We start from the raw sequence: 13,565 nt of genomic DNA, 5'->3' as shown, positions 1-13,565 counted from the left end.
AAGCAACACACATGTGCAGGCTTATTTTGCTTCAAAGTTTTCTTTACCTTCAGTTTCCTTGGGGATTTTTGGATACCCAAAGTGGCAAATGCATGTTTGGTGGTGGCAATGACAGGATTTAGGCTGCTACACTGGTTCCCTATTTATGGCCTTTCCTTTTCAATCAGTAAACTTTGCTAGCTAAGATGGACCAAAGGAAGCCAGTGTGGAATTTGAGGAGATTTCCCACAATGATTGTCACCAGGAAGAGGAGTATCTTCTAACATGCAGACCCCAGTGAAGACATGGGCATTTGATACCTAACCAGGACATGTTGTATAGCACGTGGAACTCTACTCAATACTCTGTAATGACTTGTGTGGGACAATAATCTAAATAAAAGTGGATATATGTATGACTGATTCACTCTGCTGTACACCTGAACCCAACACAACGTTATAAATCAACTATCCTCCAAATAAAAAAAGATATGGGCATTTGATTCTCCGCTGTTATGCACATTCTTACAGAGAAATCCACGCACATTATGGAGTGCCTTGATCTGGTGCTATTTGGGTATTTACGGACGTTTGAAGCTCCAGTTTGCTTGAAAGTTATGAGATTAATATTCTTGATGCTCTCACCAGCATAGAACCTCAACTGATTGCCACTGGAGCTGAGCCAAAGTGAAACAGGATGGCGAAGTTCCTCTAATGTCTTTTAGATTTTTCTGTCTGTAGAAGTATAAAGTGATAAACAACAGCAAACATGGTGAATTCATGGATTTCTTGACAGAAATACCCTGTTTTCTGAAAATATTAGTCTGTATTTTGTTATTCTACCTTGGTTGATTTCTGACAGCTGCTTCATTGGATTTCACAGGCAGCCTTGGGTTTAGCTAAATAAAGAGTACCTGGAAACAGGTTTTGTTTAATTATCAGACCTTCTGTGTGAATTTGAACGGGCAAAGTTCAAATGAAGGGGTGTTCTGAGGTCCTAAGTTTGTGTGTTTTTCTCACTGTGATCACAAAGAATGAAAACAAGTTGATGAGAGGTAGGATGGGATAAGAAAACGAATGTTTGGGAACTGAAAGTTCTCACGTGTACCGGATACATCTTGAGACAACCTGGTAGATTTGTTATGGAAATCAGTGGAGGACTTGAAACCATATACAGTTGTCTTAAAGAAAATAAGTCTGTGTGCTACCCCAGACCCATACTGGACCAAGGCCAAATGTAAGGAGAAGGTGCACTGGTCAACAGTTAACGAATCAACCAACCTATCCTATTAGAGAGATAGACGCCCCACCTTCAAAGGGGGCCTATCTCCTCGGGGAAATGTTGCCCTGAGAGCTGGGGTATAGTATAAAAGGCTATGTCAGGGGGAATATTTTTGAATTGATAAGGGAGTTTAGAAAGCTAAGGGGAAATTTCCATTAGCAGTTTCAGAAGAAAACAAGTTTAAAGAGAGAGTGGCATTCTACCATCATTCTACTGTGATTTGATCTGTAACTGGATAGCAAATTACAATATTTTTATTTTCTGTTATCAACTTAAGAGTGACTATCTTCATATTATAGAATATGGCTTCGATTTTACCTGCTTCCAACACATCCATGAGATCTGACAGGAATACATATGTTGGGTGAGTAATTTTGACTTTTTTCTATTGACTTTGACAAGATGGAGGTTCTTTGGACTTTATATTAAATGTTCAGAAGATGGATCTCTACAGTTATGTAAGTTTCTTAAGTTTAGAGATCACTTAGTTGGAACACAGTTCAGAATACAAAGCAAAAACAATGCCAATTTTCTTCTCAGTGGCATTTTCTTTCCTCAGTCCTTGGGAGAGTTTAGCTCATCTTTAAGAAAGTGGGGCAATATGTCAATTACATCTCAATTAAAGAAAAAAGAAAGTGGGGGCAAAAAAAGTCACCAAAAAACATGGAAAAGCTGAACCAACCTGCCTGAATGAACAAATTCACAGTTCAGCCTGAAATTCAGTGTGCAGTTCAGTCTTTGATTCCAAGACTATGTGCTATATCTGAGATATAATTAAAGGGGCCTCCTGGTATCTAAGGCAGATTTAACTGTGTTGCAGCATATTACAAAGTGATTTCATATGCTTTGTGATGGACTTTACATAGAATTCACTTTTAAAATACCATGTAGCTTATTCATCTCAGAGGTAGACATAAATCTGCAAATTTAGCTCCAATTCTTGTCCCAGGTTCACAGAACATAATAGAGCATTAATCTTCATGAAACTTAAGGAATTTTTGCAAGTTCCCTCTGATTTGCTGAGAGTTGTGTAAAATGTCTGCTTAAAGTCTCCATCAGGTCAGCATTTCAGAAAATGCTACACTTACACATCTCAAACAGAAGTAGCCTTCCACTGTGTTCGTTTCTTCAGGGAAGCCAAGGAGAAAGAAAAGCAAAAAGTACGAAGATGGAGGTAATAGTAAAATGGAAAGACTTCTCAGCCAGCACTTTACTTTGGTTAACAATATTTAATACTGACAGTGCTATGTAGCTTGTCATAGATTGCTAAAAGACTTTATTCCCAATCCCATCTCTGGCTTATGTTTTATCAAAAAAAAAAAAAAAAAAAGGCAAAACAAGATAGAGGAGAAGACAGTAAATGCAAGTGTATTTAATAAAAATTATATATCTTGGAAAAACTGAAGCAATTGTCTGATTCATACTGGATTGAATTTGGTATGATACCCCAAATTAATACTTTATCTGGTCATTGGTAAGCATGATCATCTTAGAAATGCTTTTTGATGAACCCAATGTAATAAAAATCTACAGACATCTCCCTGCCCCAATTTCTAGTCCAAGGGATCATTAGACAATGGAACAGACATCAAGGAAAACTAAAGAATGAATTAAGAGGAGTATTATTATTAACATGAAAGAATATAATTAATGGTTATGCCAGTTTGAGAAGTTCTTCTTGAAGATAGGAGAGGTGGAGTAGATCAGTGATTTTAAAAATACAAAGTCCCAGATCTCCTTGACCAACTAAATCAGATTTTCAAGGAGCTGGGTCCAGGTATCACTACTTTTTAAAGCACCGTGGGTGATTCTGATATATAGTTAGATTTTGACTCTCTGGAGTAGATGAACTCTTTTAAAGAGTAATGATTCACTCATTCAATTGGGAATCCAAAGGAAAAATATCCGGATAGTGAAGCTGTTTTGGCAGAGTAAGACAGGAAGCATAATAGAAACTGGAAGAGACAGCGGATGGTGGTGTTTCTCAAACTTTAATGTGCATGAGAATCACAAAACAGTTAGTTGAAATGTAGACTTCATTAGATCTAGGGTAGGGAGTAAGATTTTGCATTTCTAACAAGTTGTCCAGGTGAATGCTGCTGACCCTGCTGGTTCATTGACCACTTTGTCTAGCAAGGGACAGTGGGTCAATGTCCTCTTGCCCTTCATCAAGAGAAGAGAGATATCCTTTTGCTTTGAAGCTTATTCTGAAAGTGCACTAATGCCAGCCATGGAATATTTTATTTTTGAAATCTACTCTGATTCACTAAGAATCTGTTATCCTAAATGTCTTGGAAATTAATAGTATTTCTGTTCTACTTCCTGAACAGTTAAATTTAATTCAGAAAGTAGAATTTTTAAAGATTTAGGAATTTAAAAAAAAGATGTATATGTACAGCTGAGTCCCTACGCAGTTCACCTGAAACTAAAGCACCATTAATCGGCTATGCATGTGTGCTCATTGTGTCTGACTCTTTGAGACCCCATGGACTGTAGCCCACCAGGCTCCTCTGTCCATGGAATTCTCCAGGCAAACATACTGGAGTGGATTGCCATTAATTAATTGGCTATACTTGAACAGAAAACAAAAAGCTTTAAAAAAAGATATATGAGAGAGCTTGCATGAGGAATTCATATCTTTCTGGGGAGGCAAAAAAATTAACATGTGAAATGCTAAAATATATGCTTTAGGAGCACAGTGGGGAGGAATTCATACTGACCAGAGAGGAAAGATGCTTTGAAAAACCTTCACAGAGGATATGGTATTTGAATTTGACCTTGATGAATGAGTAGGAGGGTTTCCTTTTCTCCACACTCTCTTTATTGTTTGTAAACTTATTGTTCGTAGACTTTTTAGATGGTGGCCATTCTAACTGGTGTGAGATGGTACCTCATTGTAGTTTTGATATGCATTTCTCTAATATCTAGTGAGGGCTTCCCTGATAGCTCAGTTGGTAAAGAATCCACCTGCAATGCAGGAGATCCCAGTTTGATTCCTGGGTCGGGAAGATCCCCTGGAGACGGGATAGGCTACCCATTCCAGTATTCTGACCTGGAGAATTCCGTGGACTACAGTCCATGGGGTCGCAAGAGTCGGACACGACTGAGCGACTTTCACTTTCAGCATCTTTTCATGTGCCTCTTGGTCATCTGTATGTCTTCTTTGGAGAAATGTCTATGTAGGTCTCTGCCTATTTTTGAATGAGTTTGTTGTTTTTATATTGAGCTGCATGAGATGTTTGTATATTTTGGAGATTAATCTTTTAATCAGTCATTTCACTTGCAAATATTTTCTCTTATTCTGAGGGCTATCTTTTCATCTTGTTAATGGTTTCCTTTGCTGTGCTGAAGATTTTAAGTTCAATTAGGTCCCATTTGTTTATTTTTAAAATTTTCATTACTCAAGGCCATTTTACTCCAATAAAAAATCTATATATATCTGAAACCATACTTTTTTAAAAAATCGAGTAGGATTCCAGTAATTAAAAAATGGAAGGGTAGCAGAAGGCTGTTTCAGGAACAAAGGCCTAGAGCAAGGGTCCTTAACTTTGGCTTCACATCAGATCATCCCGGAAGATCTGAAACATAATCAGAGTTTAAATTAATTGGGACCTGGGCAACAATGTTTCCTACAAAGCCCCTCGGTGATTTTAATGTTCAATCAGGTTGAGGATCATCAGAGATCTAGAAAGATGCAAGGTTTTTGTTAGGGGATTTTGAGGTATTTGGAGGGAAATGGGAGGTCTATAGAACAGAGAAGTCCCAGATGGTTCTTGGTAAAGATGGCTGGATCCACTGTGATGTAAGGTACATAATTTTTTATCACTACTAATTAAAGCAGTATATAATTATTATTGAAATAACCAAAGTCTGTATAGATGATGTGCTTCATAAACATGAATGTTTGAATTAAGGTGATTTCTATAACAGCCGTCAATTCACTGTCTTGAGTTCCACGTCTTGTATTACTTTACCAAGAGAGGGATGAAAACCTGGTGGTTCAGCTTGCACTGCTGTGATGGAGGTCTAAGCTGGGGCAGTGGCCTCTGGCGTGGAGAGGAGGTGATGTATTCAGCATGGTTGATGGAATCCTCAATGGCAGTGCTACTCTGAGTGTGATCCTTGGGCCAGCAACATCACACCAATGAGCAGCTTATTTAAAAAGCAAAATCTGACACTCAACCTGCTGAATCAAAATTTCTAGAAAAGAAGTCATAAAGTGTCCAGTGATTCTTATGCATGTTGACCTTTGAGAAACACTGGTCTATGGAGCTGAAAGACACTATTGGACTCACAGATTACATATACACATACACTCAGATACAGACATACACAAAACCCCATGGAAAGTTGAGGAGACAAAGAAATATGCAGAGATGAAAAGACAGCAGTGATAATATTCCCTCAGCAGAGTGTATGGAAGGATTGCCATGGGAGCAAAAGCCTGCCTGTGCAGAAATGACTGCTCTGCAATTTCTTGGTTATATAATCTTCCACAAGTTTCTCAACTTCTGTAAGCTTTGGCTTCTTACAAATTGAATTATTAGTATTTGTTACCTAATAGAATGATTATAGGATTAAATGAAGTAATATATTTATTATATGCAGTTTTTATGACATTGTGGAATTTTCATGCCTAATGCTATGCCTGGCATACAGTAAATGCACAGCAAATCTTTGTCATTTTTATTCATTATACCATATTTCTTCCTTACAAATCAATTAATCCTAAATGACGGTTTGTGTCCAATATTTGGGCTTGTGGTTATCATAGATGTAGAATGATATTTCTCTTTTGTGTGGTATCTCTCCAGATTGCTTTACATCTTCTTTGCATTATTATTTTTTTTTTCAGAAAAAGTTTTGTTCATATTAAAAATCCTTACCTGGACTCTATGGATGAAGATGTTCTCTATCACTTGGATTTAGGAACAAAAACACACAACCTACCGGAAATGTTTGGAGATGTAAAGGTAAGATATTTCTAACTTTAGGGAAAACAATTTAATTTCCTCCGGTGATATTTCTCCTTATTTTCCTGACATAAACATTACTCTTTTGGCTAGAGAAATGTCGGAGGTCTGATAGGAACCAAAGTCATGCTCATTCTCTGAAACAATTTACATTGTGTATGTCATAAACAATCATTTCCAACTCAACAAGACACAAAAGTTCCCGAACTAAATCTAATGCAAACATTGTTATTTGACTTCTCTGGACCCTAGAGATAAATCTGACTTTATTGACAATCCTGCTGGGTGTTCAGAATTCGTTATGATTCAGTTCACTGTTTAACATCTTTATTTATAGATGAACCTCACTAATCTTCATTTTATCAAACTATGAAATAACTCAATAGAACTAACAATAGGATCTACCACTTCCTGAAAACAACCATTGTTCAATATTTCATATTATTAAGATTTTTGTTATTTCATAAGACAATATTATGAGGAAAAATTGTTTATGGAATTTTACTAGGAAAATTGTATGTCTGTATTATTTATTTCATCTTAAATGTATATATTAATTATAAAAGTGGTTCATGTTCATTATTTAAAATTGGAAAAATATATAAAAGAATAATGACTTTAAAAAACACACCTGAGAAAAACTCCTACTCCTAGACATAGATGCCATCAACTTATTTTCTTTTCTTTTAAAACTTTTTAATAAATAGATTTTATAATAGTTAGAATTTTATAACTTTACATCTTGTGTTTTTTCGTTTAACTTGATGTCATTAATATTTCCCCATATTACAATATTCTCTTTGAAACAGTTTTTATGGATGCCAAGTGCCTGTGCCATACATTATATAGTCTAAAATTGGCTTTCATGTTGAAGTATTTTCCATCATAAACAGCACTTAAATGGATATTTTTGTACCTAAAATTTTTTCACATATAAGTCTATTTCTTTAAGATGATTTACAGAAGTGGTCAAAGGGAATAAACTTATTTTTAAATTAATTTTTATTGGAGTATAGTTGCTTTACAATGTTGTGTTAATTTTTGCTGTACAGAAAAGTGAATTATAAATCTATATGTATACATGAAAGTGAAAGTGAAGTCGCTCAGTCGTGTCCGACTCTTTGTGACCCCATGAACTGTAGCCTACCAGGCTCCTCCCTCCATGGGATTCTCCAGGCAAGAGTACTAGACTGGGTTGCCATTTCCTTCTCCAGGGGTTCTTCCCGACCCAGGGATCGAACCCAGGTCTCCCACATTCCAGGCAGACGCTTTAACCTCTGAGCCACCAGGGAAGCCCATATGTATATATATATATATGTGTATATATACATCCCCTCTTTTTTAGATTTCCTTCCCATTTAGGTCACCAGCTAGCACTGCGTAGAGTGCCCTGTGCTATATACTAGGCTCTCATTTATTATCTATTCCATATGCTGCTAAGTCGCTTCAGTCATGTCCAGCTCTGTGCGACCCCATTGACGGCACCCACCAGGCTACCCTGTCCCTGGGATTCTCCAGGCAAGAACACTGGAGTGGGTTGCCATTTCCTTCTCCAATGCATGAAAGTGAAAAGTGAAAGTGAAGTCGCTCAGTCACGTCCGACCGCCAGCGATCCCATGGACTGCAGCCTTCCAGGCTCCTCCGTCCATGAGATTTTCCAGGCAAGAGTACTGGAGTGGGTTGCCATTGCCTTCTCCAATCTATTCCATATGCGAACTTAAAAATTTTTTTTGTGCTCTAAAAGGCCTACATGGACACAGTCCCACTACTAGAGAACTGTGCAGTTTTCAGCTGACTTTTATTCACTCCTCACTCCTTTAGCAGTTATACTTGGAGAAGGCAGTGGCACCCCACTCCAGTACTCTTGTCTGGAAAATCCCATGGACAGAAGAGCCTGGTGGGCTGTGGTCCTTGCGGTCACAAAGAGTCAGACACACTGAACGACTTCACTTTCACTTTTTACTTTCCTGCATTGGAGAAGGAAATGGCAACCCACTCCAGTGTTCTTGCCTGGAGAATCCCAGGGACGGGGGAGCCTGGTGGGCTGCCATCTATGGGGTCGCACTGCAGTCACGACTGAAGTGACTTAGCAGCAGCAGCAGCAATTATAAGAACAAAAATAAAAATTCGCACATCCACTATCTCAAATCTTCACATTCCCTCTTTTAAGTGGGTATAGCAGATATTCATTTCCTCCACAAAATAAGGAAATTGAGTTCAGACCGATCAAAGGTGGTTAACAAGTTATGCCATATAGTGGCAGTGCTAGGACTTGTCCAGTTTCCAGGATTCTTGCCTACTGCACTAGGTGGGCTCTTTGAGTCATCGTAACTGAGAATAGTCCATTAATTGGCCGGGGGCACTGGAGAAGGGGAGCAAGAGGAGGAGGATGTTAGGTACGTGAAGGAGGAGAAGGAAGAGGGAGGTGAAGAAATCAATCTATGATGCTCATTAACAGTAGGTGTTAAATTGCTTCCTCCCTCCCATTGCTCCTATGGCACAAGGTGTGAAGATACAGGCTGATGTGTGTGACCTGCCTGTTTCCTTACTCCCCTGCAATCAGTTACTCCCTGCCCTTTCATGGCATCCCCCAATCTTTTGCTTCATCTTCTCAATGTAACCTCTTTTCCTACTGCTGTTTCTGATATTTATGCTCCAAGAGAAATTGATCAAGGCTGTCTGTGATACTCATTAACCAGACTTTATCTGAATTCAGATGTTAGGTTTGAGGTTCATGCCTCACAATTTTTCCAGGACCCTTATATAAAGATAACTCTGATTAATTAAATGATCCATCGTAATTAATAAACTAAGGTGCACATCTAATTAAAAAGACATGTTTTTGAGACAGAACATGATCATTATTTACATATCTAGGTATCTCTCTCTCTTCTACCTGACTAGATTTTTATCAGCACTCATTCTTATACTTTGTTACAACCACTATCCAATCTTAAAAATTCACAACCCACCTGGTACTAGACCACTTCAGTGATTCTCTTTTGGATAAAAAGACATGCTCTGGTTTAGAACACATTTCTACCAGAGAACAACTCTATTGACTGGGCCGTTTGGATGGGTAGGAGGCAAACGTGTGTGTGTGTGTGTGTGTGTGTGTGTGTGTATAGACTGGGAAGAAAGTAATGTAGTTTCAAATAATCTGAACTGGCTGCTTAATCTATTCTTTAGAGGCAGCAGGTAAAGTCTGACATATTTACTAATGCTCTTCTCAGAAACTTGCCTCCTTCCAGTTACATTCTTATCTTCGATCGAGAACATGCTAGGTTCAGTTGCTTGACTCACTTAAATTCCAGGATAGCAATCCTAGGTACAGAGAGAGGACATAACCCATCAGTACCTGAAAACTTGTCCTTATCTTCACAGAGAGGATCATTATTAATACCACTATGTTCAAAGAAAAGAAGAACTTTGAGTGTGTAAAATTTTAAAACTTAAAATTTTAAATCATTGAAATGATCTCTATTGTTTTCATTTTCTTACTTACTGTACTTAAAGGGCTTTGTTAGCTGCTACTTCAAAATATCAGCGGCATAATACAATATAAGTTTGTTACTCACTCACAGTGAGTGCCAAGTGGATGCCCCTGGGTCAGTGGGTGGCTTTCCTCCAACTGGTGATTAAGGATCCAGACTTTTCTCATCTTGTTGCTCTGTCATCTTCAAGGGGTGCCTTGCTAGGAGTGCCTGGGTGTCAACACCCATTCAGCAGACACGTGGAAGACAATCTATAGGACCATTACTGGGAGATTTCTATGGGTGAGAACTGGAAGTGACACTCATCACTCTGTTCACATTCTAGCAGCTGGAACTCAGGTATATGGCCTCATCTAACTTAAGAGAAGGCTGGAAAGTTACATTTAGTAGTGTACCCAGAAAGAAGGGGAAATAGCTTTGGTGAACAGCTAATGTCTTCTGTCATACTGACTTGGCTTAAGCAATCATCTGAAAAATATAGTGAGGGATCTCTAGAAGCTATCTATTCAAATTCAGCCTCCAAATATATCTTTTATAAAATCACTAACTGGTACACTCCATTCTCTCCCTAGAAATTTCAAGTAATATGGAAAAGCATTATACCACTATATAATGTGTATTTTAAGTCTTTTTACTCCTCTATTAACATGTGAAATACATATACTGAAACAGGACTAGATTAATACAACATGGCAAAGCTAAGTCTTTCAAAACAGTAGGCATATTTGAAAGTGAGCTCATTCTGGCAGTCATTAGGCCAAGTCCTTAACATAGTTTTGCAATGCTTCAGACTCCTTCCCAACACATTTGTGTTTCCTTTGATAAAACCAGGACAAATCATAATTGAAGGGAGCATAAATCACAGAAAGTGTTGCTTAAGGTTAATGTCGGTTGGTGGTCTTCAGTTGTATTTTACTTCTCATCAAAGCAACCAGACTGAAAATTGTGTCCAGAGGTGATATTTAGTAAGTCTGATTTAGAAATAACTCTTAAAGAACAAAAATGCTTTTGTCTATACTTATCATCTTTATGTCTCCAGAAACATTCAGAAATTCCCATTGATTACAGCAATATCTGCGTTCAAAGAAGAATTCAAACCGCAAGCTATTCCAACATCTGTTTTGGTTTTATGGTCAATCTGAATAGCTGTAATTTACATTTATGGTACCACACAATGAGGTTATTTTCAAACTACTGTATTTTGTAAAAAGGAAACAACAACAACAAAAATGACCTCCTTGTACTTAGATCTTGAGCCAAGTCTTAACTATCCATACTCACAAGGGGAAAATTTCATGAATAATCAATAATAATTCAAAAACTCACCTTAGACCATGGCTTTATTCTCTTCGCTACTCAGGCTTGACGGCTACCTTTCATTACAGTTCATACCAACTTTCAGCCCCAACCGAGAGCCTTGTAAGAAGGCACAGAAAAGACAGTAATGAGGGTAGAAGAGAAGCAGAGGGCCTGGATAAAAGGGTAATCACATCCCATAATTGAGAATGAGGGTGGCATAGAAGTTATTGCTAAATGGAAACAATGCATCATGTAATGAGACCACCCAGGATTCGCAGTAAATCGTTTGTGAGTTGGGCACCTAGCTCTACAACCCCAGTTAGGTATCTCCTTAGACAGATACTCTTTATCCCTGTGAGAGACGACAATCTTTCTGAAGCTCTGCCCAGCACTGCCTGCATCAGTCAGGCGGTACCAGCTGCCTTTTCCTTGCTGGGTTTGAACCAGCTTCATTTGCAAAAATTATGCAAATACAGAAACACATAAACAAGCCAAAAGCAGGGCTAGGAAATTGCTCTATAATACGAAAGATGGAAGTTACCATTTGTTGACCACTCAGAAGGTGCCTGGCTTTGTCCTCTATCACACTCAACAAAATCCTCGAAAGGGACTGTATTTTTTTTTCCTGTTTTGGTGATGATGATCTGAGGCACATAGAGATTACATGTATAACACTGAACAAGCTTCTTAATCAGAGATAGAATTGGGGTACAAAACCAGGCTTCTCTAACTTCAAAGGGCAGTCCTTTAACCACTGTGTTTCCGTATCTCTCTGACTTGGGGTTTCTTCAGACGCTGTGCACGTTACCACTCAGCTCAGATTCCAGAATGACTTTGCAGCTGGTACCTTTCTGTGGACTATGCTTCATTTGGTCTCTGATACCTGCTGCCATTCATCATCCCACTGCTGAGCACTGGTCCCCACAAAGCTGGCTGCTCATCCACACTACACTTAGGTCATGCCCATCCTGTCTCTGGCATCTACCTCTCCCAGCCCTGGGGCTGATGTACCCCTAACAGGCTATTGCACAAGCAATTACCAGACAATTTTATTGCTGTACTTTATTAGATTTGACACTCTTGACTGCAACACATATTGTAATTTCAAAGATGTTAAAACATGAATGAATAAGACAAAAATAAAACCAAATCATTGGAAGTGATGAAATACCATACTGAGATTTTTAGTCTACAGTGATAAGGCTTGTTCCATGAGGATTTCTTCTGAATGAGAAGTTGGAAAGCCTTGTGCTTTCTTTTAAGTTTCATGTTAACGTTGTGTATTTCACAATAAAAACATATGCTTGGGAGGGTGGAATCAGAAAACATATCTAAACTTGTCATTCTCCTATGGTTACTCTTATATTACTTATATTCCATGTCCTCGGTATTGCCATGTTAAGCCTGTAGCCCACTAATGCCCAACCACAGGTTGCCTATATAAACTTGAGATGCTGGTTGATATTCACTGTGACAAAAATACCCACTTGAGCAAAATCAACACTTATTTTGATTATGTGATTATCTTTTTCTTTACAAATTAAGTACATCAAACTTTTTTTCTGGTTGCCTTATTTACCAGTTAATGATGCCAATTATTTAACTCATGAACATTAACCCAGAACATCTACATATATCCTTAAGTATATAACTGAAAAACAAAGTAACAACATTAAAGTTGAAAGATGACCCTTGCCTTTTATCTTGGGTACTCAGGCGGGTAATTGTTTATTTTTATTATCAGTTTGTCTGTGTTGGTGGGAGCCCCAACAGAATGAAAGCATTTGCACTGTTTATGCACAAGGAGCTCAGACTGGCGGACAGTGAAGAGGACATCAAGGATATCTGTGCTGGGACAGACAGATATTGTATGTACAAAATTGGTCCCGTGCTCTCCATCAGTGTAAGTACTCAATAGCTGCATGTCACGTAGTCATCACAAGCTAGCAAAAGAAAGTGGGACCTTCCAAATATAGGAGTTCCTGTTCCCCTCCTTTGCATTTTCACGCAGTTAAATGAAGTGACCAGGTGTGACATTCATAGTTGGAAAAAGTCCTAGGGGCAGAAAATAGCATTCTGTGCCACTTTGGTACACTTTATTAGTTACCATTAAGCTATGCAAGTTAGGGGAAAAAGCCTTCAAAGCATACTTCCTCTCTTTAGTTTGTAACTGATTAATAAGCCACCAGCAATTTTTCTCCTCTATGTCTTATCCAACTTTGGGAATGTTGGGCTTTTAGTACACAGGGTCCAATTTTCAGGATTACCAAAGTGGTGCCATTTAACACTATACTAAGCTTGCTGAAAAGCTGCTAATGCATTTCTATGGAGATCTTGTAAATTGCTCTCCTGTATTTAGAACATGCTAACAGCTCTGGACACACAGTGTCCTGAGACAATATGAAAGTGGAATGACTTGCAGTCTTAGGGAACACAAGGCCACTTTCCCTCTTGGACCCAGGATAGCGTATACTTAGCCAAGTGTAAATGTATGTGCACCCAGCTTGCCTTCCAAGTGGGTCTCTCTGCTACAGGGCTA

The 13,565-nt window shown here is 38.4% G+C and overlaps 1 protein-coding gene across 2 annotated transcripts in view; it reads left to right on the top strand.

Moving 5' to 3' along the window:
- The first annotated feature begins 1,374 nt into the window (after window positions 1–1,374).
- UPP2 (uridine phosphorylase 2) overlaps window positions 1,375–13,565 on the top strand; it is a 43,842-nt gene continuing 31,651 nt past the window's right edge. Inside the window, exons 1-3 of one of the 2 annotated variants that reach the window (XM_042243828.2) lie at window positions 1,375–1,624; window positions 6,116–6,233; window positions 12,771–12,929. In XM_042243828.2, the coding sequence (XP_042099762.1) occupies window positions 1,563–1,624; window positions 6,116–6,233; window positions 12,771–12,929 (339 nt within the window). In that variant the 5' untranslated portion in view covers window positions 1,375–1,562. The remainder of the gene's footprint in view (window positions 1,625–6,115; window positions 6,234–12,770; window positions 12,930–13,565) is intronic. The other variant, XM_060409910.1, reaches the window with a different exon arrangement.

Source organism: Ovis aries, chromosome 2, assembly GCF_016772045.2.
Source record: "Ovis aries strain OAR_USU_Benz2616 breed Rambouillet chromosome 2, ARS-UI_Ramb_v3.0, whole genome shotgun sequence".
NCBI lineage: Eukaryota > Metazoa > Chordata > Mammalia > Artiodactyla > Bovidae > Ovis > Ovis aries.
This window is presented reverse-complemented; position numbering and strand designations above follow the sequence as displayed.